This window comes from Mastacembelus armatus, chromosome 13 (genome assembly GCF_900324485.2).
Source record: "Mastacembelus armatus chromosome 13, fMasArm1.2, whole genome shotgun sequence".
Classification (NCBI taxonomy): domain Eukaryota; kingdom Metazoa; phylum Chordata; class Actinopteri; order Synbranchiformes; family Mastacembelidae; genus Mastacembelus; species Mastacembelus armatus.
Window position 1 is genome coordinate 2,041,250 of NC_046645.1, and position 27,498 is coordinate 2,068,747.

The 27,498-nt window shown below is 39.6% G+C and overlaps 1 protein-coding gene across 1 annotated transcript in view; it reads right to left on the reverse strand.

Moving 5' to 3' along the window:
• kirrel3b (kirre like nephrin family adhesion molecule 3b) overlaps positions 1 to 27,498 on the reverse strand; it is a 144,382-nt gene that overhangs the window by 41,749 nt on the left and 75,135 nt on the right. The window contains 2 exon segments of the mRNA XM_026332110.1: positions 8,063 to 8,212; positions 13,014 to 13,163. Coding sequence (XP_026187895.1) covers positions 8,063 to 8,212; positions 13,014 to 13,163 — 300 coding nt within the window.

The following is a 27,498-nucleotide window of genomic DNA, read 5'->3' on the forward strand; positions in this document are numbered from 1 at the left end:
GCGCTGACAGTTGATTGCAAAGAGCCAGCGTTAGTAGCTTTTTTGTCAGAGCTCTCTTGAACATATGACTGAAACATTAATTAAATGTCAAGCATATAAGCACATAGCCATAAAAGTATTTTTTATGAAGATGGGGAGATAAGAAGATTAGAAAGGAAAGTCTGACAGTATATGACTGATAGGACTCGCTCAGCTGACAACCAAGTGAGGTGATTTTCCTGTTATTACTTACTTCATATTAAAGCGAGAAAAAGCGAGATCAGAGGCTTTCTGCTTTCTCTCAAAGATTCCTTCTTTTACAGCAGTACATTTCAGAGTTTATAAATACATACGAGAGGGTCAGAAATCTGACAGAACTCATGCATGTGCTTACTTCTTCAGTACGTCTCACTGCCTCCCATTGACCTTTAATAGTGTCAGTCGTCCACTGTTATTCAGCTGTGTTTTCCATTGGGGAATGTCAGAGTGCATGGTGTGAGAGGAGTTTACAATTTTGTGCATAGTGGAGCTACATGGGAGGTCACAGGCAGACCAATGCTACACTTTCAGGTCAGGTCCCTCTAGAGGACTGCCTGCCAGCAAGACACTGAGGGTGAATGGTGAACAGACACGGAGGAGGAGGACATGTCTGGGTGCCTCCATCCTACATCTACACCACTGTATTTTTCTGCCCTGAAATTTTACTGTACGTGGACAGCGCTAGTGTCCAGAAACCATATATGACAGATTGGACTGAAATTCTTATGTGTGTAACTACCACAAGTGCAAAGTACAAAGCTTGCTCTCCTTTAACACGTTTTCAGATCACCGCCACTAAAGGAGCTTTCTAACAAGGCAAAAAAGCCAGATAAGTTATACATGATTATAGAAGAGTCCAGTGAAAAATGAACATTTTTTTGCTCTTTTTCTTGGCGGGCCTGTCTGCCGTGTCTGTGTCTGCCGAGGAAATGAGAAAATTTGACTAGTAACCCAACATCCATTGAATACAAATGAATGACTAGGAAAAATGAATTTAAATAGATATTTAGTCCTTTCTCATAGTCCAAGTTCTTCCACTGATCCTGCCATATGAGTTCCAGGTCTGTCAGTTATACAGAGGCCAAGCCTTGAACTTGAATCAGCCATCATCATTACTGGGCTGTTTGCAAACTCGGCAGTCCCTAATGGTTTTAAATTAGCTCTTTACTGCAGCCATTCAATGGACTTGGCGTAAGTAGTGTGGTCAGTGGTACAGATTGATCACTTCTCTTTAATTACAGGGCTGACTCACTGCAAACCCTGTTCTGCTCACTATTTTTTCCTTGTGGAGGGTAATGTAATCCATTTCAATGCTTTCATAAATTTGCATTCTCTTGGTGAATGCATGAACATAGACCCTTGTCGCAGGCATACACACAGGATTTTATTTACACAGAATCTGAATTTTTAATGTTTGTTGGTGTTATTATGACCCATGGCTTTATTAGTTTATTGATGTCATTTTATACTGTGAGCTCAGAGCTTTGTTTTGTTTGAGGGAGAAATCCAACAGATCTGTCACAACTTACTGGATTTTCCAGACTATAAGTCACACTTTCTTTTTTTTTCTTTTTTTTTTTACTCCTCTGGCTGGTCCTGCGACTTGTATAGTGAAGCGACTTATGTGTACATTAACAGTGATTTTGTGGAGTAGTCACTTGCGTTAGAGGCCACTCTTGGTACTCTCGACTCAACTGAATATAACACTGCACTGCCGAAAAAGTAAAAACGCTTGTGTTCACGCTAAACTGTATCTCCTGGTGTAAGATAAGTGAAAATGCCAACAAAGAGAAAGAGCTATACTGCAGATATCAGACAGCAGGTAATAAAGTCTGCAGCTGAAACAAAAAAGTTTGTTGTGAGTGTCGGCATTCAGGCCACCTGAGAGAGGAGGAGGAGACACTGTTTTATCTCCCCCCACCCTGATATTAGTGCAGTTGTTTTAACGTTACTTGACCCAGATGAATGAATTCGGTAATGCACTTCTGCTTGTTCTTATGCCTAACCTACTTTCTTCAATTTAGACTATAATTGGTTCAATTATGAATGCTACTTATACACCGAGGCGACATATATTTTTTTTCTGTTCAACAAGGCTGCACAAAGCAACTAATACTCTGGTGTGACTTAGTCTGGAAAGTACAGTGAATTAACCTATCCTGGTCCCTGAGATGGGTAATTCCACTATTATTATAAGTTTACACAGGTGTTGTGATTGGTCCGTCGGCTGGAATTAGGCTTCATTTGTTGTAGTTCTCCAAAATCTACTGATGTTAAACCTGACTGTTATCCCCACATTGGACACCTCAGTCAAGAAGGAAAAAAAAAAAAGACCTAGTGATGTCAGAAAACCTGGACTTCAGTGAGATCATTTACTTTTACTGCATAATCAAAGATATCCACAAGACCAAGGCAAAGTGATGTGTAATTAACTCAGTGCTAGGCAGTAAGTCTGTCACCTCCAAAAGGGTCTTGAATAAACCCTGGGGGTCATAAAGCTGCCTTGTGGCCTGTGATACATATGAATTCTCCAAACACTCAACATAAAATTCCCCAAACATAAAACTTGAATTTATGTGAGTGAAAGCTGATAACGTGCTGGAGTTGACTCAGAACTCCTCTTCGGTCTAGTGTTGCTGTCCGCGACCCTGCTGGGCAAACCAATATTGTGGGAACTCCATAGGAGCCAATGAAATCCTATGGGCACCCTGGCTTTCCAGGAACATGAGCAGGAGAGAAAAGCAATTTGGAGGTGAATGAATGAGAGAGGGCTCCTCACAAGGAGGCTGGATAGTGTAGGAGAGAGGAATGTTGGCAATGTGTGGCTGCTGTAGTGCTCTGCTCCAGCAAACGTGTCCTGAACAACAATGAGCTTCCTGACTTGCCTGTCTATTTCAGCAGAATCTTTGCACGGGCCGCCTGTCACCCCATTGCGACAGCTTGCAGAGTTTGTGATAGATAGATCCAACAAAAAAGAAGACAAAAGGGAGAGGAGAGGAATACCCAATGCAGGTGGATACAAAAGACATGTGTAGCTCACTGGCCCAAATCACCTGCCCTCTTCAAGTGCTGTCGTTGTACATCTGTTTGAAAGCCATGTGTGCACATATGCATGTGCACATGAAATGGCACGATCCACCAAATGAACAGTGCCAAATAAAACGGAGGAACGGAAGGATGAAGATGAGATGAGGAGTGGGGGAGATGCCATAGTTGTCAGAGACGTGCAGAGCCTGCTCTGTCACAGCACAGCCATGTGCAGCCCCAGAAGCTGCTCTCAACAGATTGGGAGGGTGCTGACATCGCTGCTCACCACCCGGCTGAGTTGTGCTATGTATCTGTGTGTGTGTGTGAGGGTGGGAGGCAGGAAATTTGAGATTCAGGCTCGTTACAGCACAGTTAAAAATAGTGCTTATTTTAGGAATCTGCCACTTATTAGCCCTTGTGGTTTTAGATTTCTTTGTGCCAATCATTAGTTTGCTAACAACAATTATACTTAGTGGAGAGCGAAACTATTCACTTTGTGGTATGAATTCAATCCACTCAGCACCTGTACACAGTTAGTAATGTTGTTTTGCAGAGCACAGATGTATTTGTGTCATTTCTGCTCCTTCTGGAGAAAAAACATCCTACATACAGTCTGTCTACCATAATCATGCACCTGTTCACAGCTTCTCTGATATCATAGATGTAGTTATTATTCCGTCTCGTGTTGCAGACAAAATGGCAGAAAAGGCTCCGTAATACAAATGTTACATATTTTTTCCCAGAATGACTGCTGACACCCAAAAATTGACAACAGGTTTCTTTGTATGCTTCAGATGAGAGATGCTCAGCTAGACTTAAATTTTCAAAGATACAAATAGCTTACTAACAACGAAGCCTTTTTTTTAGGCACAAAAATGTTGTTTGTATTTACTGCAACCATAATGAGGTAATTTGTGCCTTAAGCAGCAGACTAACTAAACTTTCTTCTAGCGCCGCTGAACTGTCATATTGCTCTACAGAAGCTTCTCTGAGACACAATTTACACCGAACACTGCATGACCCAACGATGATAATAGGTGAACAGAGGAAAATTATTCTCTGTAAGGTTTTTTTTTTTTTTTTCCAGAAACAACAACCTAATTGCTCTCACTGTTATACAGTATATTCAGGCCAGCAGTTACAAGCAGTGTCACTGGTCAGCAGTATCACTGGCTGAATTAGCAGTGAAACAGTTTAACAAAAATGACACTTTGAGTCTTGTTTTTAGTATAAAAACCATTTGTTTACCATGTCCTCAAAGTTCAACACTGTTATTAAAATGATGGAATCGTGATCCTTGAGAAATAATGAATGAGACTCCACAAAAATGGAAGATTCAGACAATGACAAAAGGGTACCCTTGGGCTTTTGTGCACATGAAAATTGTCGCCCAACTGTGGGTGCAAAAATATTAACAATGTAGAAAAAAATTAATATCTTGCTAACAATGGCTCATTCAAACAGCGTGCTGTAAATTATGTTTGTCAGACAACCGGCATCATAATGTGTTTATGAATCCTATTTTGAAAGATCTTGCAGAAGGTGTTTGAAGTTTCATGTACATGTCTGTTTAATAAAGGAATGAACCATATATAACACAAAAACAATAATATATGTGCAGAGAAAATTAGACATCTGACTATTCATACCAACTTTGGTCACAACTTTCCAATCATAATTATGACTGTAATTATGACTTTTCTGTCTGACAGCTATGTTTAAAGGAAATGTTTATTAATAATCAGTGGTATAGTGTCAAATATAATATAATATAATATTCCTTTACTAGTTAAAGCTTGAGTTAGAGCTAACTAGTAAGTTAGAGTTAACTATGAAGACTTGCCAAAAATATATATAAAAAGAAACCAGCCTTGCTTACCCTTATGTTTACACATTCACATCCTTTGAAGTAAAGAATTTATAAAAATAATAATTTTTATGCTTTAAGTCTCAAAATAAACTGATTAATGTACATACATACATACTAGTAATAATTTTACATAAGAAAACTCATAATATCCAAGGAAAGAACTGTTTTAGTGAACAGTAATTAATGTTTTCAGAATGACAGCAATAGTTTTCAATAGTCAATTAGACTATTTTGTGAATGCCTCCTGTTTTTCTTTGGTAAATACCTGATAGGCAAATTTAAAGCTTCAATTAACAGAGATTATGTAGATGTACATCAGCATTCATCCTGAATTTCCCTTTGGGGATGAATAAAGTTTATCTTATCTTATCTTATCTTAGCATTACTTTGCAAATGAATTGGGTATCTTCTCAAAACACAATTTTAAATTAAGAAAATGTAGTTATCAAAGCAATCCATGACTCCACATTAACTAGGAATGGTTCAGAGAGTCAGAGGGGAAAAAAGAAAGACAATATAAGAGACAAACACTTGAGACAGTGACTGATCTATTAACAGCTATAAGTCAATAAATGGCACCACATTGCAATTATAACAATGTGAGACATTTCCCTCTGTGGAAATCCACATTCTGTGTATACGGAAAAATGCAGACCGACTCAAGTTTTTCAGCCAAAGACATTCAAACCCTGGTGATCTGCCTTCCCTTTGTTCTAGTGGTCCCAAAACTAAGGTAAAAAGATAAGAGCAAAGGTCTGGCGCAGTGCCAACTTGCTGCAAGGGATATAATTAGCCTCAGGGGTCTTTTTTGGACCTGAAACCCTCTATTCCCTTCCTTCATGACTAATTCACAAGACCTTGATTCTCCTTTGGCATCTGGGGGTAAGTCTGCAAGCCATGCAAACGGTTGGATGGGTTCACCAGAACTTTAGTTCTCGAAGCTCTGAGACGAATGAACTTAATTGTGATTTATAAGTGTCGATGTGGTAATTTTGTCGCTCATGCTCTTAGAGTATTGGCAGAAATGAATGAAAGAAAAACAAAGGCTTTTGCTGCTTATTAGGAATTTTGCCATCGATGGGTAAGATCAGTGCTGCTGTATGTTTGGCTCAAGTGAACTGTTTGCTTTTCAAGGACAAACTCAGCAAATCATTAACAAGAAAAGCAGGAAAATGGAAAACATGCGGCTTCTGTTCCTTGGCATGGATGAAGATTTTTCTCTGTGTTATGTTATTTCCTATCAAAGTCAAGAGAAGTTTCTGTGCCATGGCACATGAAGGGGTTTTGGCTGATGGTGAGTTATGAAAAAAAGAGTGGAGAGTTTTAGATTTATTTGTCTGTCAGCGCAGAGAAGGGAGGCTGTACACTAGTGGATGTGGGGGTGTGTGCAAAGGTCTATGCATTTGTGTGTGCGCATAGGTGTGTGGGGCCATAGCTGTCTTCTGAGTCGATAGACACACTCTGTCACCGCTGGCAAATAATTGACAGCTTGGAGTTTGCTGTGACACAGGCCTTGCATATATTTCCTCCATTATGTCAGCGTGGAGTTCTCACTGGCAGTGCATACAAAAGTCAGCTAGCTCGACAGAGGATTAAACAAACACCTTATATTTGGGCTTATGGGGGGAATGATACACTCTCTCACCCTCAATCGGCCAAATAGGTAATAAGGGCTTCCCGTTTCTCATTAGTGATTAGCTATTTAAATACACTAGGGCCAACTGCTGTACTTCCTGCTGCTGTATGTTGTTTGCAGTCCAAAAACAAATATTTGCAAATACTTTGTTTCTTTGTTTTAATTACTTTGAGTAGCCTGCGTACAGTTTGCCAAATCTGGAAAGCACAGTGTAAAGGGGTTTCAATTAAAACAAAAAAACAAGAATTATTTGCATCTGCTGTGTAAAACAGCTGTTTTTTTTTTTTTTTCTGCATGAGAATGTTTTCAAATGAACTTGCAGTTTCAACCAAAACAAAACTTTAAAAACTGACGCACGGATATTAAGAAGGCAAGTAATGTCATTAAATATGATAATTAAATTGAATAACATACCTTGCTGTGATTAATTAAACAGTAGTGAGATGCTCTATCAGTAGCTCATCTTTGAAACAATGGACAGTAGTGAAGGGTTGGGAGGTGCACTTGCAACAGACATTTTCCAGCTCTGTAGAAGTATCCATAATTATTCGCTCATATCCATTTGCAGGGAAACTTGGCAGCCAGAGAAACGTTAAGCCACAATTTGTCTTCCCCTTTCTCTTTTTCTCCTGCTGCCTTCTCCCCTCCAAATCGTTAGTTTCACTTTTCATTAGGCTGGATCAATAAGGCAGATCAGTCGCTCATGGCGAGGATACTGCGTGGCAGACACCCCCCCCCCCCCCTCCAACTTTTTCTCCCCTCCTCGTTCATTCTTCTTTGTTCTCTTTCCCTCTGTCAATGGCTCTAGATATCTTTCTTTGAGAGACAGCAGGAGACAGGATGAAGCTTGAATGGCCCAAGAAAGAGACGGGAGCCAGAGATTGCACTAGTGCTACCCAATAAGGTAGAAATGGCAACATTGAATGATAACCCAGTAAAGTTTAATTAACAACCAGTAACCTCTGAAGCTTGCAGAAATAAGGCAGGAGGAGGCTGCATGCAGAGGAAGAAATTAAAGTGGAAGTGGAAGGGTCCATAAAGATTTAGTCATACTAAAACCAACTGCTAGTACAGATTTAATTCCCTCCTGACCTGAGGTTTTATCCTGGCATTTTATAATGTTTTGCAGAAGACATGTAAATGTACATATTTGGTGTGTGTGCACATGCAGCTCTAGTAGTGCTTCTGCCCAGTGTTCAGGCCCGAGATGTAGGTCTGGGTTGAATATGGGCTTTGATCTCACTAATATATAAAAGCACAATACTGCTTATGCTTTTTTCATTTGTTCTAATAAAGGATCATACACAGAGCTCATAATACAAATTAAAAAAAAACAAGCCCATGCATTTTGAAACTAACATGAAAGATGTAAAAACTAATGATGCAGTGAGAAGCCAGTGACACCAGTGAAGCCTTTTCTGTGAGTTGCTTTGCACCTCAGTGCCTGGAGGTGGTTTGTACCAAATGCAATAATGCTGTTTGGAGTGTGTGTGCGTTTAATTTGGACTCACCCAGCACAGTGAGACGAGCAGGACGAGACCTCATGGCAGCTTGGACAGCCTGGCACTCAAATACAGCATCATCCATCAGCTCGACACGCTGGATTCGCAAATGATGCTCTCCTGAACTGTGGTCGCCAATCACCGTGTAACGAGGATAGCCTGCAGCACATATTTGTTCATTTTAATCACCTTGCTAAAACAAGAAGTGTGATTTAAATTTTTTACATATTTACAAAACAAAAACCTAACGGATATATAGGGAGCTCTATGACAACACATGACACTGTGTCATTTGGCGAAACAACATAAACAAATATAACCTCGTTATAATGCAGAAAAATGGAATGAGCTTTTTTAACATTAAATGTGCTGCAGAACCAGACAATTCAAACAGTAGCTAGATGAGTAATAGATTACTTCATAGGTTATAGTTTTTGATTGCTCTTTTGTTAATTTACTTGCAATGCATTTTCACACGTTTTATGGCTCTCCTTGCAGTGTTAATGAGCTGTGGTGCAGGTTGCAGCTTTCTGGTGAATGATGTTTTTCTGCAACTGTAAAGACGAACAGCAAGAATTTGAGTTGTTTCAGCATTGCTTTGTGAAATGATTTATAGTTTAATAATGGAAGAAAGCAGAGCAATATCCATGAGACTTGGGCATTTTACTCAAGTCAAGCAAGATGGTTTTAAAGATAGTCCCTTAACTATTATCGAAATATGCGTTGCGAATGTGTTGTGGAGTGCATCCCTCCGCTGGGGCAAATAAGCAGGAAGAAGAATGTGCTTGACTGGGAAGCTTTATGGGGTATTTCTCATGCTTTTGGAATAGCTTGTCTCTGAAGATCCCTTTTCTTCTTCTCTCACTCTATCTTTCTAATTATTGAGGATAGAGTATGTGCAATGAAATGAGATTGTCTATTAATAAAAATTGCACTTCCAAGAAGTTAATATTTTCCAGCAAATCATTTTTTCCCTCCAGTTATTCTTAAGTAATTGATCAATAAAACAAACTAATGGCTAAGTTTGGAGAACTGCAGAGCAGAACAAAGCCAACTTTGAGCTTTGTAAAAGAAAACTTTATGCTTTAGAATCTGACACTTGTCATTCCCCTTCCAAAAAACAAAAAAAAAAAAAAGTCTATCATTACCCATCCAAGTGTTGGGTCAATGCCAACAAATGCTGTGGAGTGAAATATTGATTTGTCAGTAACAGCTAGCCGATGACTCATGTTCACTTCAGAGATCCCCAAACACTTCAGTCTTTCACTGTAAAGGTTTTACAATCTGGTTATATGTTGTAGCGCCCAAAAGGAACATAAGAGACTGGGCAGCCTTATAACGTCTTTTAAGTCCTTGAATTTGTCTACTGCGAAAACACATCGTATGCTCAAAGTCCAATTACTGACTGGTGCTTCATTGAAACCTTTTGCTTTTAATAGAGCATGAAGTGGGACTCATTTTATGCTGGTAGGGTGAGTTACAGCCAATTAAGCAAGTCTCTGCATTTCAACCTTTTATATGCAGCCTTTAATGTGTACAGTATGAGGACGGAGGAAAAAGAACATGTAAACATTAAAGCTGGGGGGAAGAAAAGGCTAAATAAATAGGAAACTAACTAAAACGTGAAAAAATAAGATGAACCAGTTTTTTTTTGTTGTTTTGTTTTTGTGGGAAAACTATCACACAGGTTCTAAAATGTCTTTTAAAGTGTCTTTCACATGACATACTACAGTGTGTCCTAACTGAGCTATAGCATGGCTTCAGTAAAACACGTTGCAAATGTAACAAGGTTAATAGAGACCTGGGCAAAACTAAAAGCTTCCATTAATATCATTAATAATCACTGACAATGAAAGAAGATGAGCTTTCTGCTTTTCACAACCAGAATAAAGCCTAAAAGAGAGGATGCACCATTATACGCACAAGGTCACCCAGAAAACCATTTTGCTTGAGTTTTATGTTCATTGATGAGATTCAAAGCAATAATACCATTGCAGATCACAAGGGTAATGATTATTGCATATTCTGAGTGTTATGACCTTGATTTGACTCCATTACACCTAGTGAGTGCCAGTGCTTACCCTAGAATCAGAACTTCCTTCAAATGCGCTTTTGTCTAGCTTGTATTAATTTTAGCAAGGTATGAGCCATGTCAGTTTCTTCTAGACAAACAGATGATCTGGCCAATTACCTCATCTGTGCCTCTGGCAAACTAAGAATGCTGTGTGAGGAGATGGCCCTGTTCCAGTTTCATTTCTGTAGATTATCAGCTGGTTGCAAAAGGACAAGTCATTTGCATTTGTGGTGGATCGTAAATGATAAGAACATTATAATTTCACTCTCAAAGAACATAAACACACTCTAATGTGTTTCTGTCACCTTATAAGCACCTTGATCATACTTTTTGCCAGTATGATTGAAATTATACTGGCGCACATGAAGACTGATCACCTCTGAATGTTATGTGCTTCTACAAAGGGCCATTGATCTTCGATCTCTGAGTGAATTTCAGAGACACAATGTGTTACCCAAAGCAAACAATGTAAAATAGCCCCATTAAGGAGTAATGAATCCATCAGGGGGGAATGGATTTGTCTTGAGGCTGGATCAATTGCATACGTGCTTGTGTCAGTGCATGTAAATATATAGACACTAGAGGTGTGGCCTAATGATTTATGGAATTCACCTAGAACACGTTACACATAGTGTAAACACCAGGGCACTGAAACAGGTTAGCTGCTGCTGCAGACAGGTAAGGGGTCTTCAGTTGTCTCCCACCAGAGGCTACAGTGACACGTCCTTATTGATGAAGGTCCTCTAACTCACAGCTTTCCCTCTCAAGCCCTCATTTTCCTGTATCCTAATTTTAACGATGCATTGTATATAGAAGCACTTGCTTCTCCGCACCTGGAGAGTTCACCTTATAGCTGCTTGTCTGTTGTCTCCGTCATCATGTGTAGCAGATACATTAGCTGTCATGTATATTCGTGACATTAATTGGTGTATTCTGAGCCACTGTGGGGATACTTTATTTGTCTTTAATTAGAGTGGAAAAGCGTGACACAAAAGGGAATGAACAGGAAATTCAGGGACAGATAGGAATCGTTGGCTTTTGTGCTGTGATTTCTTGCACTGAATGGTGAAAGAGTTCTCTCGGTTTAATCACTGCTCCTGTGAATGGAAACCAGGTCCCAGGCGGAGCATGCCATTGCCGACACAGCTTCTTTCTATGAATAGCCGAGCAGACCTATATTATTGAAAAGCGCCATGTAACATTTGATTCGTCACACTTTTTATGTATACAGCTGCCACTTTCCTTTCATTGTGTACATCTTTCTGTGGATGTACCATCACTCTTTTATTGCTGCATGTATTGCTTGTTTATGTAGGCAGGAGTGATAAGAAGGACAGCTGTGGAGCACTTTACTTTACAAAAGTGTCATGTGCTTCAGTAGAAGACACAGTTAGCGAGCTATCTTCAGGCAAAACCCTGTGGGTTTTTTATAATGGCTAAAGGTTTAATGACTTCAAGTTAACTTAAACCCAACGTTTGGTCTGATTATGCCTACAAAAGAAGAATGAGAAGTTAATGGTTGTAAAGAAGGGCAAGGTCAGGATCATAGCTCTCTTTCTATGACCGTTAAACTGTTCACTGTTGTGTTATTAAAGGTTGATCTACTGTAGTTCTCTTGTGTGTTGTTGCCAAACCTTCTGTGCTTTATCTGTTCTGTTGATCTCTCTTACTTTACCCATTGTTGAAATTAGATTTCATCCTGATCGTCTTAGCTTGTTAAATCAATAGCATACAAATGGATAAAACATACGCTCCATTTCAGCTTCACTCTGACCCCAAAGAAAATTGTGCTTTCTCTTTCCTTCTCTATCTCATTCTATGTGTAGCACAAGTCAACTCACAAGTGCTCTTCCAGTCTGCCCCCTCTTCCTCCAAAGGAGACTCAAAGGCTGCAGGACCATTGTTTAGTGCAACCTTTTAGTCTCCCCTGGGCCTGATAAGGACTTGAAAGAGGGAAGAGGATGGGTTTACTGTGGGCTCTGTCAGCCACTGCGGTTTAAATACACAGCACATCAGTGACAAGGACTGTTTGCTAAGGTCAGACGGTAGAAGACCCCCAGTCACTAGTGGAATAAATATTTAATCATTCCTGATCATTAGAGACTTTTGTATTTTAAAAAGCTGTAAACTAAAGAGCGTGACCTTATAGAGTAATTTATCCTATTGTGTATGGAGTGCTGTGTACAGGCTCAAATGGATCTCTGTTTTGAAAGAATTTAATGATCATTTCAATAAATGAAGTGGCCCTACTATGCTTTTATGGATTTCCTATTCAATTGCTCAGCGCTTCAGAAGGTTGTAAATGTTTATTTAGGGAAGTGATGTGTTTTCCTTGAAATCCATCTAGGTCATGAATATACATAAAGCCTCGGCTGGTGGAACAACAGGCTACTAAATGACAGCGCAGTAGTCTCTTTGACTTGAAATTAAACAATTAAGGCAATTATACATGAGGTGCAGTGTAATTAGAGGACGCCTCTTCAAAAAGCCATTTACCAGCCTGAAGCACCAGAGAAAGACCAGTGCCACTATTGATTCCACATTTCGTTGGGATTTTTGTGCTTCTCTGCCAGAAACAAAGTATATGCAATTTAGGTCTACATCGAACACAGGGACAGAAATGAATTTTTGATTCTGTTTGGTCAAGTTGAGTGATACAATTGTTGGTGCTTTATGTAATACTTGTAATGTACTCATAATAATGGAACTCTTTTATCTGTCTGTGGGAGTGATGCATTTGGCAGAGGATGTTGGATGTTGACATGTGAGGGCTTTAATAGACATACAGTGAATCAGCCATTTGTTATAATATAGAGTGTAATTGATAGGAGAAACAGTTTGTCTACATGGAAGAATTTCTGGTGGCAAGAGGATGCTGCGTCTTACCAGAGAGGTCTCTGCCAACGCCCAGTGCTAGTCCATCTTTGATCCAGAGAACAACACCATGATAACCAGGGATAGTGCACGGTAAGGTCACAGGTTGGCCCGCCACCACCACAAGGTCCTGTGGCTGCTGGGAAAACATGGTCTCCACCCCTTATGAACAAAAGAAGAAAGTGAAGATTAGGTTTATTCCAGTTATATAATATAATCAGGACAATTGTACATCGAAATTCCAGATCAAAGATATGAATAACTGGGCTTTTTTAAACACATGCTTTCAATGTTTCAAGTGCTGAATGAAGTGAAAAGTGAAGTGGACCACATGCCCATTTCCACCAATTTCACTCAAGCCTCTTGTCAAACTCGTGTTTAAAGAACCCTAAAGGGTGATATGCAATTGTGGCACATTCTTTTACTATTCATGGTGCACAGACAAAATACTGTAGGTGTATCCGAGGTGTCAGTGTGGCACCAGGACTGAAGCACATGCAGGCTAAGAGACAGGCGTCACAGCTCAGCTTGATTCATTTATGAAGGATGTCACTGTACAGATGGGCTGGGCCCATACACACCACAGCAGATAACACAGTCCTGTCTGCCAACACTGCTCTAGTGGCATGCATTAACTTGAGCTTGCACCCGTGTATTCAAACTGTGCAGCAGCTATTAGCTGCACTCCTTTACCGCTTGTTCAGGTGGAAAGTGGTATGCAGTGAACTCCATTAGAGGCAAAGGGTGTATTAATGGGGAAGGGTATGGTGGTGATAGAGATGAAGGGTATTGTTGTGGATCAGACTGGAGGGTACAGAGTGGTGCTGATGTGTAGTTATAAACAATGATAGACTGCCTATAAACTAAAGCCCACACATGCATATAGACACTGACATGCCTCGTTCAGACACTCAGTGTGATTAGAGAAAACAAATTGCAGCAAAGGTTTATAAGTGTCACCTCGTCTATAACATTTTATTACGGCAGTTTTGTTGACAGATGTTTCTTTTCTTTTTCAAAGCTTCAACTGCTTGGATCAGACTGACTACTTTTATCTTGAACAACTTAACATCCTTCTTGCTCCTTGATATGCGTAGTAGCACAAACACAGGCATACATGCTGTACAAAAAGGAATATGTACTACTCTATTATAGAGAATCACTCACACGTTTTTCGCATAATTATGACAAATAAAAGCTGATCGGAGAATAACAGTAAATTAAAATAACAAGCAGAGCAGACAAGCAACCTAAAGGTGCATTTTACATCTCTGTATTGCAGTTCAGTCATGTGCAGTGCAGTTTTTATATCCTTACTTTATATTCAAAGGAAATGACTTACACTATTGCAGACAAGGAAGCTGATTTGCTTTGTTGTAAGATTTTGAACCACATGAGAGGAAGATTGTTGTCATACAAAAGAATGATTTTAATTTAGTTAGAAAATTCCACTGAATCACCACCAATCATTTTTGCAGCCTTGAACTTAATTCCATCTGACAGATAGCTTGTTAATGATGTAAACAGAAGTTTTCCTATTGATTCATGCACTACCTTTCCTGTATCACTCGACTGCCAACACACACACACACTCAGAAATGCACAATCCTGTGCACTGCCTCATTTTAATATATGTCTATTACTAAACCAACATCAGGAAAAATAATGTGCTGTACCTCAAACCATAAACTGTAATGAGCTTTTCATCATCTTGAAGCTCAGCAGCTTCTCCCTGGCTAACCAGGCTCTTCATAAATGTGTGTATATTGTGGCTGATGCTGGCTAGGTGAGATTTTATCTCACCATATATATTGCCCTTCAAACCCAGACAGCTTTGTTCATCTCTGACTTTGTTCCCACATGAGTTGCTTATCTTGGCTGTATACACATACAGAGCACACAGGCGAAGCACGCTAACATATAGACAGATACTCAACAGATCTCTTGATATGTTCCAGAAAAAACACTGTAAATGCTGGGGACTCTTGTATCTGCTCAGTCATGACAGATAACCAAACAGCTGAGCCTGTGCTGTAATTGTTGGTAGAATTGTTGTGTTGGCAGCATGCATGCCTATATAATTCTTACAACCTATCTATATCCTCACTCTAGTCCTCCTTGTCATGTGTAATCCAAAAGAAAAATAGGTTAATTTTTTTTATTTTTTTTTTGGATCATTTTCTCACCAGTCAGATCAGTGCAGCATCAGCTTCATTACAGCGCTCAATTAGGCTGCAGATGTTCTTGGCTGTTTTATGCGATCGTCTGCACACGCACAGATTTTCGCACACAATTTGCAGCAGGAGTGCATGCTAATTCTGTCACGCTTTGCCCTGAAAGTGTTGTAAACAAAAAATTTGACTTCTTTAAAGGGCCTCTTCAAAAATATTCACTAACACAATTGCACATCTTTCACACAAATACACACATGTGCGACATCACGTGGACCTTCCCTGAACCTGAGCTTCATGACTTAAATATGCACTCTACTGATTACTCATGACAGGGGCCACTACTCAGCCTTTAAAGACAGTTTTATAATGTCTTCTGTGATGATGGAGGAAGCTTTCCAAAGGATAAAATGTTGATGATGACTCTAGGGTTATCTCGTCTTTCGCTTGGAGGATTACAATTCTCAACAAATGACTACTGCGTTTGTATAATGGGAATTTTAGGATCCTCCTTTTTTAGAAGTCAATTCATACTGGGTACTAAAAATTACCCATCTTATATGAAAGAACACTTTAAAATGACCTACAGTCATACAGACCTTGTACTTTGTAGGGTTTGGCATTTTTAAATACTACATTAAATAAAAAAAAAATCTATGACTAAACTATGGTTTTGTGTTTAAAAACAAAGAGGAGGTCCTTGGTCTGGTCTTTGAATAACTGTTGAATAGTGAATGTTAGTGACTGATGAATAAGGCGATAATTTAAGCGAACGTTTGAATTTTTTTTAAGCATCTAATTGTTTAAGCATGTTGATTTTAAAAAGTTTGTTCCTTGTTGCCAGCCCTAAATGTGTTTGCCCTGGAAGAGATGATAACATGCGCCAGAGAGAATCAAAGACTGATACCAGCTTCTTCTTCTTCTCACTCAAACAGTTAAACAGTGACCTCCCTCATTCAATTTAAAGCCTGGCTGACTCTAGCAACAAACATGTCTTCATAGGGACACCACAGTATAGAAACAGCGGTGATGTGTTCGAGAGGGCTGGGGCTTAGATGAACGTGGCCACACTTTATCCAGCCCCTCTGCACCAAATAAATATCTCTCACATCTGGCAGATTTATCCTTCACTGTGCATCACCGCATTGTCAAAAAACCTGCCTCTCCCTAATTTACCTTTTTTTTTTTTATTCTCTGCCAGACATGACATGTAACAGAAGGAAGACAAGGACTCTCCCCTCACTTAGTCATCAAAAATATTTTCATAACCTAAAATGCCCAATTAAGAATTAAACACCTCGTTTTGCACACTTTATCACTGACAGTAATAGGATGGGAGGTGCGTGATTGTGCTCAGGTGCCGGCAGACCGGGAGATCCAGGTTAATAATGCTTTATTAAGCATCCTAATGGACTTTTACTAGAGAGCATGGTTAAAAATAAATAAATACATGAATAATAAAATGGAAAACAGTCTAGACATGCCAATTTTCTGTAAGACAAATGGGCTTTGACTTCAAGAGTTATGTTCTGTAAATGTGTGGGCACAGAGAGCAGAAACAGACTCCTTTTGTCTGTCGCTAGAGACAACAGACAGCTAAACATGTACTATGAATAGAAACTCAAAAAATATTAATTGTTTACCTTGTTTTCATATACTGTTTGGAAAGATTAGAAATGACACTTTACTTTGGCTCTTTGGGTTTGTGAAACTGAGTTTTGTGATTTTGTACCAGCAGCACGGTGGATGAGTGGTTAGCATTGTTGCCTCACAGCAAACTCTCTTCTCGTGGGTTCGCAACCAAACCTGTGGAGTCTGCATGTTCTCCCTGTGCTTGTGTGGGTTTTCTCCAGGTCCTCTGGTTTCCTCCCACAGTCCAAAAACATGTATGTCAGGTTGATTGGTGACTCTAAATTGCCCATAGGAGTGAGTGTGAGTGTGTGAGGTTGTTTGTCTCTATGTGGCCCTGTGATGGACTGGGGACCTGTCCAGGGTGGACCCCTGCCTTTCACCCAGAGAGAGCTGGGATAGGCTCCAGCTGATCCACATGGGACCCTGGTTAGGACTAAGGGGGTACAGATGATGGATGGATGGATTTTGTTCCACTTTCATAAGAGCTTATCCACTATTATCTAACAGCTATCTTTTCTTAAAGACACACTGCAGATTTTCACAATGCCATCACATACTTTTCAATGTTAATTGGAGTGTAACTTGTTTTTATGTTTGCTTTGCTCTGTCTTTGTCTCAGCCCAATTATGATATGGAGAACAGTATCATTTCAGCATGGCCACACTACTGCAGCATCGTTAAGGCCTAGAAAGGCTTTTATCTGAATGATTATATTTGTTAGTATGGGGTTAGGGGCATATCCTTAAGAAACACATGTGGCTGTACAGACTGTCATATATTGAATTGTCCAACAAAAGCTAAGATAATAACAGAGAAAAGAAATGATTTGCTCAAACATTATCTGTAATATTCAGACACACACACGAAAACATGGTAAACATGTTTTCTACATTTCTATATCTGCATATCTGTATTTATCTTTTATATAGTCAGATTTATGTGACAGTACTGAACGTCCTTGCAAATATCTTTGCATTTCAAACCATTACTGGATATGTATATGCACATCAAGTGATAGTCTTTGATTCACTGTGGTTTTGATTGAATGCCCTGCACATATCAAAGATCTGTGGCCCCTCCTTTCTAAGGACTGTTCAGTCGTTTCAAATGGTGGAAAAAACAGGTAGTTAAAGACCATATTTATAATGTGGACCGGCGCTTTGTATCACCTAATGTTGTCAGTTCACTTCAGATAATTTGTTTACCATTGGATGGCTGCTGCATTTCCCCACACTCCAGAACTATTTTCCCCTCAGTGCTAACTGCCCCCAATTTCATCGCTCTTTGCCAATCAGGCCTGGAAATTACCGTTACGGACACACATCCAGCCCACTTCAGAGAAATAATCAGCATGCTGTCTGTGCAGCATGTGGTCACACAGCACCAAAGCTTAGCCCAGGATCATTATCAAAAACTATTACCCCTCTGGCCTGGGCATTTTATAGCAGCAATTTAGAAGCCCGGAATATGGAGGTGTGGGTGACTTGGTCATTTCTATTGTAGTTTGGTAGCCAATGACCACCGGTTCTTTTTATGACATTGATGCTGGTTGACTTCAGTGGTCAAATCAGTGTGGAGAAAAACAGGTGGAGAGGTTTATTTTTGCCTTCTTCTCATACATTGGGAACCTTGCCATATGTGACTAAACCAAGTTTTTCTTCTAGATCCCATTGAAATGATCACCAGGACATAAGTCAGATGAAAAATATCCATTCTCCCTGCAGGATACCCCTCTTGTACCTGTGTTTACCCTAAGCATACAGCCAGATTCCTTTTAGGCTGTAAATTAATTATTATTAGCAGTTACAAAAGCACTCCAGTGGTGTGTTTAATTCTGACCTGTAGTTCAGTATAAACACAAATCTCCTGCCACATGGATTACTTTATCTAAAGCTTTATCTCTACCAAATCAAACTTGGCTATTGCAATCCACCCCCATGTTTTCACCAGACCTCCTCCTCCAGTCTTGTCCTTCATCACTAGATACTGATTAGTCATAAGCCCACAGCTCCAACGTGCATTCTCTAATTTTCACCACAGGTCTGATGTCCATGATTTGTGCACTTTAATTATCTGGAGCATAATCATTTATTCGACACTGCCAGAGAGGCATGCTGCTGTGAGATTCATCAATCCATACGGAGGATTGAATTCAAATAAGAATGTCTTCTATCTTGACTATGGTTATATCACTTCCATTCATGTCTGTGAAAGTTATTTTCAGATTGGTCATAAATTAATTCTGTAAAATGTCTGAAAAAGCCTTTTGACAAATTTGACAAAAAGAAGAAGCGTGTCTAATTTCAGAGGTGTTAAAGCAACATTGTTGACAGAAACTTGGCAGGAAAACAGCAAAACTAATTACCAGTCATAGCCAAAGTCATGTTTTGATCAACTATGTTTTATAATCTAATTAATTCACAATATGCATTCAAAAGTAATGGGTCACATCATAAGTCACCCAATAATTCTGATTAGATGTAATTGATTTACTGCTTGTAAGAGTTTAATAATGTAATTAGAGGGTCATTGTTTTGATATTTGGCACCTCTGATTTGTTAAAACCAGAATATGGCAAGTTTCAGAAAAGACTTGTTTACACAAGAAATGGAGATGCATTCCAAGTAGAGCAATTGCACTATGCACACACCCACATACAAACAGTACTACACAGACCATGTCACACCACACTAATCTTAGAGTTAAGACTGAGGGCATGCAGGCACTAACTCAGCAGATGAAAGTGACTGAAAATGAATAGGTTAGCTCGCTTTACTGAAATAAATCTGTGAAAGTCCATAAATGGTACAGCATGCTGTTACAAAGAAAAGAGGTCTACCCCTACAGTCAATGCACAGGAGATGGTATAAGTACAACACTTTTTATATGAACTCAAGTCATTCTGACTGAAATTGCCTTCAGTGTGTTCTGAAAAGGGGAAATTACACGAGACTGCGAACAAACATCTACCTTCAGACAGGGGAGTAGCAGAAATGACAAGTCCTCAAATATTTGTCATAGTATTTATCATGAGTCTGCTCTGGGTGGTACATGCTATTCAATGTAATAATAGGATTTTTTTTTTTCACGACATGCTGGAATTCAAACTTTTCCAACCTGCGTGCACCAAGGTTTTAACATAAATTGTGATATGGAACGAAGCCCTATTTCTCAGAGCAGCTAGGCTTTAATACATGGACTGCTTCATTAATATAAAAATGTAATCCCTCAGATGCAGCTGGCAATGTTACAACAATAGTTACCACTAATAAATATTTTATAAAGCCCATCAAGCCCATTAGAGGAAGCATGTATTATCATCAATCTGGCTTCCTCATCAGAATGTTCAAATCCTTTTTTCCTGTCTGTCCACTTGTAAAACAAACACTGTATGCAGACTGATAAGACGCCAGGCCTGTCTGTGCTGTGTGCCATTATGAGTAAAATTCGTAGGAATGCAAATTCATGAAGCTTAGAAGATAAACATCAGTGCTGCCGGAAGACATTGTATTTGTGCCCCCTCTCACACTGTGCTTTGGTGGAGCATGACAGTTGCCAAGATGCAGTCAAGATGGATCACTTCTCATGATGACTTCCAAAAATTACAAATGGAAACAGTGGGAAGGCCTTTTCTGCGTTCACTCGCTCATCAGCTACATAGCCAGAAGTGAGATTTCATGGACATCACAAATTGGAGTATCAAGGGCCACAAATGCATTATTGAATCTCTCTGGGCTGCATCTTTTCTGCATAAACAGTGATCCAAAGATCATGAAGGCATCATAAGCAAAGAAAGGGGTTTTTACCCTCTTCCAAAATTCCTGTTTAACATAATCTGTTTAAGATCCATGATGAATAAAGGGAGCGAGTCCTTTAATGAAGTGTAAAGGTCTTCAAGGTTGTCGCCACCTAAGAAGCCTATGTAGTGTAAAATTGAACAATACCCATAAACTAGTTTGCTTACAAGATGCATGCGTGCTTTGTTCTGTAAACAAAAGACCTAGTCTGACCACTGATTATAATTACTGTTATAAAGCAGCACCTCCTGTGGGCTGGTTTCCAAGGTAACTACAGTTCAAAGAGAATGGTTCAAATATTCTAGTTAGCATAAATGTGAGCACCACATAACCCTCCTCCCCTGGCTGGTATTGATTAAAAAAGTGTGAGGAAATGGAGTGACTCACTTTGCAAACTGGGCTACTTTTTTAGCATACACGTTTGCATAATGGGAAGTAGGGACATAAAAGAGATGCAAATGACTCAGGGAGATGGAGAAGAAAAGGAGTTTGGAAGTTCAGATAGGGTCTGACTGAACAGGAAAGCACCCTTCTCTTTCTCTAGTCCACCATTGCACCCTTTCTTTGTCAATTTTCACTACTTCGTCACCTCCTACTTCTTCAGTGTGCTCTGTCACTGGAGTATTTGTTTGGATGTTTGTTTTCTTAGCTCAGTGCCAGCCTTACTGTTGTCTCTTTGCTGACACGTGAACACTTGAGTGTTCTTCTAGTGTATGGATGTCAAGGAATCAAGACGATGATTTGCAAAGGGAATTTGTTTGTGCTGAGGAGGGACCTTGAAGGCTGTTCAACGTGAGCCTAGATTTGGATTGATCATGTTCATTAAGGAATGATGAGTATTTGAAGCAGACTCAGGTGGCTGATTTGATGGATGTGGTGTAAAGAAGACCTTAGTCCAATAGGGCATATCATATATTTTAAGGGAGAGCCCCATTTTTCTATTACATGATATGTCACAGGCACAGAAAGCCACATTAAGCTGCCTTTTGTCCAACCATAACTCATATTTTGTAGGGCTGACAAAGATAAAAGTGTACCATGACTTTCAAGACTTGGAGCATTTTTGTCTTCAATCAAAGAGATTAAATCAAGAGATAGATCAAAGTCCTTGGACAATAAAGCCAAAGGGGATGTATCTGTGTGTCAGAAAGGTTTAGCAAAGTGTCCAGTTCTTATTAAAGTTTTTAATAAGTCAAAGGCGCTGCTTACAAGCTGTCATGCTTTAAAGAATTCTGTGGTGATATTTGTATTTGTGATTTGCAATTAAGAATAAAACCCTGACATAAATGGAACATCTTTCACATATTAAAGATGCAATTTGTGAAATGTAAGAGATTTGGCAACATCTATTGGTGAGATTGCAGAATGCGACCTTCTGGAGCACCCCCTCACACCCCACCCTCCAGTCTCCAGGTGTGGGAGAGGGTACGGTGGCTGTCACCTTTAAAACAAAACACAATTGCCTGTCTAGAGCCAGTGTTTGATTTTTCCATTCTGGGCTGTTGGAGAAACATGGCAGCCTCCATGAAAGGAGACCCCCTCCCATATAGATTTAAAAAGCTCATTCTAAATTAAGAAAATTCAGTGCTTGCTATTTTTCAACACATTTATGAATATTTTATACTATTTCTGCTAATAGATCCCTCTAAATAATACACATTGAGGTTCAACATTCCCTTTCTGTGTGCCCTTATATGCACAAATTTATTGGAAGTAAACACATAATTTTTTTTATGACTGTATCTTGTTTACATTAGAATAGAAATGATTACAGTAGACAACTGCTATAAAGATTGGGGGTAAGGGGCTCTATAAATAAAGAAACCACACTCTCGAAAGTATTTTGTGCAAGATGACGTTCTCATAGTACAACAGTAACACCACTTTGAGTTGTTTACTGTTTTCAGCATCTCACTGAAACATGTGTCATATCTGTCAAGGTATCTCTTGAAAAGCTGTGGTTGTGTATTTTTGCTCACTCTTCACCGTTAACGCGTGGAACACAGGCATCAACATTTTGTTCTTTCTGAGGAAATATTCAGCTACGGGAGACAGACAGTGTGTTAAGGCTGCAGCTTTACTGGCAGGATGAAGAGAGGTACAACATGAGCGTGAGAGATGTGTGTAGAAACATAAGCTCTGCAACTTTGCTTTAACTTCGTCTTTTTCTTTCTTTTCACATCAACCAGTGCCTTTAGATGGAAAGATAGAACAATAGATGGTGTCAAATTACTTTATTTCAAGAAAGTAAATTCCTCTCTGAGATGGCTTAATGCAATAAATGCCCTATTTCCTGTCATAGAAAGATAGAGAAAATGATATAGAAAGAACGATATCTCCCAGATGGATTTATAATTATCCACTTCCAGTGATTACTGGTCTTATATCTGTGACTCATATCAGACTCATGTGGTTTCACTCAAATTCCCTGATAATGGTAAAAACACTAAGGATGATTGTTAGCACATCACTGCACTTTTTGCTAAATGAATGGATATTTTCACAAACATTGTGTTTAGGAACAACTCTTCTGACTGCCCTCTTCCACTTAAAGAATAACATCACTGAAATATTTTTATTTATAGCATCCTGAATTTTTACAATAACCAAACAGAAATTGAAATGGTCTTCTGGTAAAGGAATGTGGTCTCATTAAAAGAGATGCTCTCACTGAGCTTTCTCTGACTCATAAAATCCCTATTCGACACCCTCCAGACAGTGGAGACATCCATTTTCCTCTCATCGTCTTCAGCTATTTGCTTCCCTTGGAGACAGCCTCATCTCATTCTTCTTCGCTGGCTGCTGTGACATTGAAAGAGACCCCTAATCAAAACATTTGTCTTTCTTTCAGCCAGCGCTTAGACCGGTGAATGAGAGCTGACACCAGAGGGAGACGTATTTGTCCCAATCAGGGCCTCATCTCTGTGTCACCGCCAGGCGAGTGTTTCATCTCGACAGGGCACTGATGAAGCCGCCACTTAGCCTTGATTTGGAGGAGCGGCTCACCACTGCCAAAGTGCCAGGTTAAATCACAACATCAGTAGCTCAGCCACGGCCATTACAGGCAACACAGACATTCTGGCTTTACCATAAATGCTCATAAATGTTGCAGTAACAGTCCCTGCCTTGTCTATTGTCAAGTGAGCTCTAATTACACTTTTTTATTGTATTGGGTTTGAAAATTATGCTGTAAATGACAATTATTGTCGCACTGTTGCCTCACAGCAAGAAGGGCCCGGGTGTTTGCATGTTCTCCCTGTGCTTGTGTGGGTTTTCTCCAGGTACTCTGGTTTCCTCCCACAGTCCAAAAACATGTATGTCAGGTTGATTGGTGACTCTAAATTGCCCATAGGAGTGAGTGTGAGTGTGTGAGGTTCTTTGTCTCTATGTGGCCCTGTGATGGACTGGGGACCTGTCCAGGGTGGACCCCTGCCTTTCACCCAGAGAGAGCTGGGATAGGCTCCAGCTGATCCCTGGGACCCTGGTTAAGGACTAAGGGGGTGTAGATGATGGATGGATGACAATTATTGTCTTAGATAGGCTGTTCTCTTATTTATCTTCTAACTTATTTTTCTTGTAATCGTAATATTTAAGTAGGGTAAATGTAGAGCTTTGAGATGTCTGCCATTATCTGCAGATGATGGAATCTGGGCTCAGATATTGGACCTTTGCATCCATACTTCATCCATATCTTTGTGACATGCTCTTCACAACTTCACAACTTCAAAAGGCCCTTTGAAGGGCATGTCACAACCATCACAGATTCATTTTCTTCTTACTTTAGTTCTTACAATCAAATAACTTAATCACCACCTTTGTTGTTACATTAGTGGAGATTTTCACTTAACCCCTGTGTGCAGCACATAAATGCAGGTGCTGACGATGAGTTTAATACACTTTGGATTAACCAAATTCATGTCCATTTCTGCAAAATGCTGTTTGCCACATTAGTGAAAAAAAGCTTTTTGGACAAGCGAAGAAACTTGTGTGTGTGTGTGTGTGCATGTGTGTATGTATGTGTGTGTGGTGAGATGAGAGGCACACTCCTGCTAGCTACAGTACCTGTCAGACAGAGGGGAATGTTGTTACAAGACAAGGGAGGAAAGAAGGCTTTATCAAGGTGTGCAGGATACCACTGACAAGAGATAAGAGGCCTGAGTCGGAACTATATTATGCCACACATCTACTAAGAGGACCCTGTCAAGGCAGGAGTAAAGAGATCCATTTCAGTGTGGGAGCCACCATAATACTCGTCTGCAGAAAGCCATTATATTTCAAGTATACACTCTGCCTTTAAGTGCATATAAGGCCATAAGCAGACACTCCATCCTGTAATTTAATTTAGATTCCCAAAGCTTTTTTTTTCTAAATCTGCCCTTAAATGGACAAAAACATTATTTCCAGAAAGCTTTAGGCAATGTCTTTAAAGTGGAAAAAGGATGCGAAGGGTTAGCGTTTGGTATGGGAATTCAGCTTTTATAAAAGGTGTGGTTCACAGTGAAAACACCAGACAAGATAACTGTCGGCAAAGTGTGCTTGTCATGGAAGAGACTGGAGTTAGAAGCTCAGTATCATGTCCTAGAGCGTCCTCTACCAGTTTATTTTGTTCTTAAGCCATACATCACAAAGCCCCAAATGGGACCACAAAACATCTCCCCTTAGACTAGCTTCCATACTATCACCTCATACACAACACCCTTTTCAGGAAAATCTCTCAATCAAAGCTTCATTTGCATTTCAAAGTAGCACTTTACAGCCATGGCAAGGACATAAAATCACATCTGCTTTCAAATAAATAAATGGGAATTCAAAATGGTGTAAAAATGATATAAAAGCAAGAGCTGGCAGAAAACTAAACTTGTCGTATTTTATGTCATTTACAGTACATTAGCAAATGCCATAAAAGTGTACAGCTGTGCGAGATGCAGCAGTCATAGGATTTAGGGGAGTTAAAGCAGTAATATAAACGGAGGGTAATGATAGCAAAAGGTTTGCCTGAAACTCTGTGGGCAAAAAGCCTAAAAAGTAATTAAAATGCTTCCTTTTACTGTATGTATTTCTTCTTGAAACCACGCAATATTCTAACCAGATCCATCTATTTAAATAGCTGTTTATCAAACTGCTTTGCTTGAATGGAAATAAATACGATTTACTCGAGAACTTTTTGTTCCAAGTTGAGGGCCCTTCACCTGAACCAAACATATTTTCATGAAATGGTTTGCTTTGAACAGATGCTATAAATCTTCATCTTTGCAAAACATCTTAATTCAAAAATCTCAATATAATACATTTTCAGTGGCAGCAAGGGCTTTTTTATATTCTGAAAGCACTTTTATTAAAGAAGTTCAACAAAGAACCACTATGTGTAAACCTAAATTGATGCTACTTGACTGATGTCTATCACGGCCAGTCTGATCGAACTGTGAAGATCGTTCTTATTAGCTATGGCTGGGGAATCAGTTAGCAAATACACAAAGTGTAATCTTCAGTGGATCACAAGAGTGGTTTAATGCTGAAGCTCAGGTACCTCTCATGTGAGGTTACTGTCTGTCAGTGCTCCTGGCCTCCCCCGGGGGCACTTCGCCACATCCAGCTCAGCATCTTGGTTACTAGACTGTAAAGCCTCGAGAAAGCCTTTTTTCGAGACTGCTCCTCTCTTTTTTTGTCCAACACCTCTTGAACTTTCTTTTGCCGACAGCATTGCCTGGGGCCATAATTCAGCTCCCAGTAATGGAAGAGATTTGAACCCCCAAACTCCCATCGCTACCTCAAAACCCTCACCCAGCAATATCTACCTCTGCTTTTTCTCATTTTACTAATTTGATATCAGATTTTCTCTTGACAGTTTTCATTTTTTGTGTAGGTTTAGTTAACCCTCTGGGGTCTGAGGATGTTTTGGGGGCCTGGACAAATTTTGACATGCCCTGACACTTTTGCTTTTTTCAGTTGCTTTTAAACATATTAATGACTAAAGTCTGACACCACTGTAATCAGCACTGACTGGGCTACAATAATATGTGAGCAGCAAGTTTATACATGATTGTGTTTTTGAGAAAACAGTGTTTATGCATGGTTAGTGGAAGACTTTCTGGTTCACAAGACTTTGGAGACCTGCATGTTGTAGGCTGAAGTGTTTGCTTCACAATGATGTGAAAGTCATCTTGTTCACTCATTCACAGTAAACAATACACTGATTTAAATTTGCTAAGACACTTTTTTTAGAAAGGCCATATGCAGGAAGGTGTGTCTCAGGATGAATAGTCATGTGATTTACCTGAGAAGACAAAAGACACACTCAAAGACCCGCACAAAGGACCACATGAGCCTTTCAGTCAATGTGGCTGAGAGGGGATTAGTGCAACACAATACAAAACAATGCGGAGCCAAACGTTTTTCATTTGAGTCGTTTTGTTATTATGAGGGTATACAACTAAAACTAAACCCTTTACAGATTCAAATGATAGATTTCTTTTATCTATACGATCAAAACTTACAGAGTAATTTAAATTTGTTTTGGCATATTCGGGAGAAGATGCCACAAAACGCGCCGGCGCGTTCATCGACCCCTGAGGGTTAAACATGTTGACAAATGCCATTGTAGCTTTTGTTACTACCTGGCTCTCACTGGCTCAACATGTGATGATGAATTGTGTGTATTTCCTCTCATATTTTGTATCTCATTAACATTAGAGGAAAAGGTCTGGTTATTGCCAATGCCTCTTCCTCACAGTGTAGCACATTAGGGAACTGAATGACCACTTTTTAGAGCAGGGGAACATCCTGGACTGCCATTGTTTTAGAGAGCACATTGGAAATAGACCATTACCACCAGAACGCTAAGTATGGAAAACAGTGATAGAAACTGTGACATCTACTGGAGATTTCACCCTATTTAAA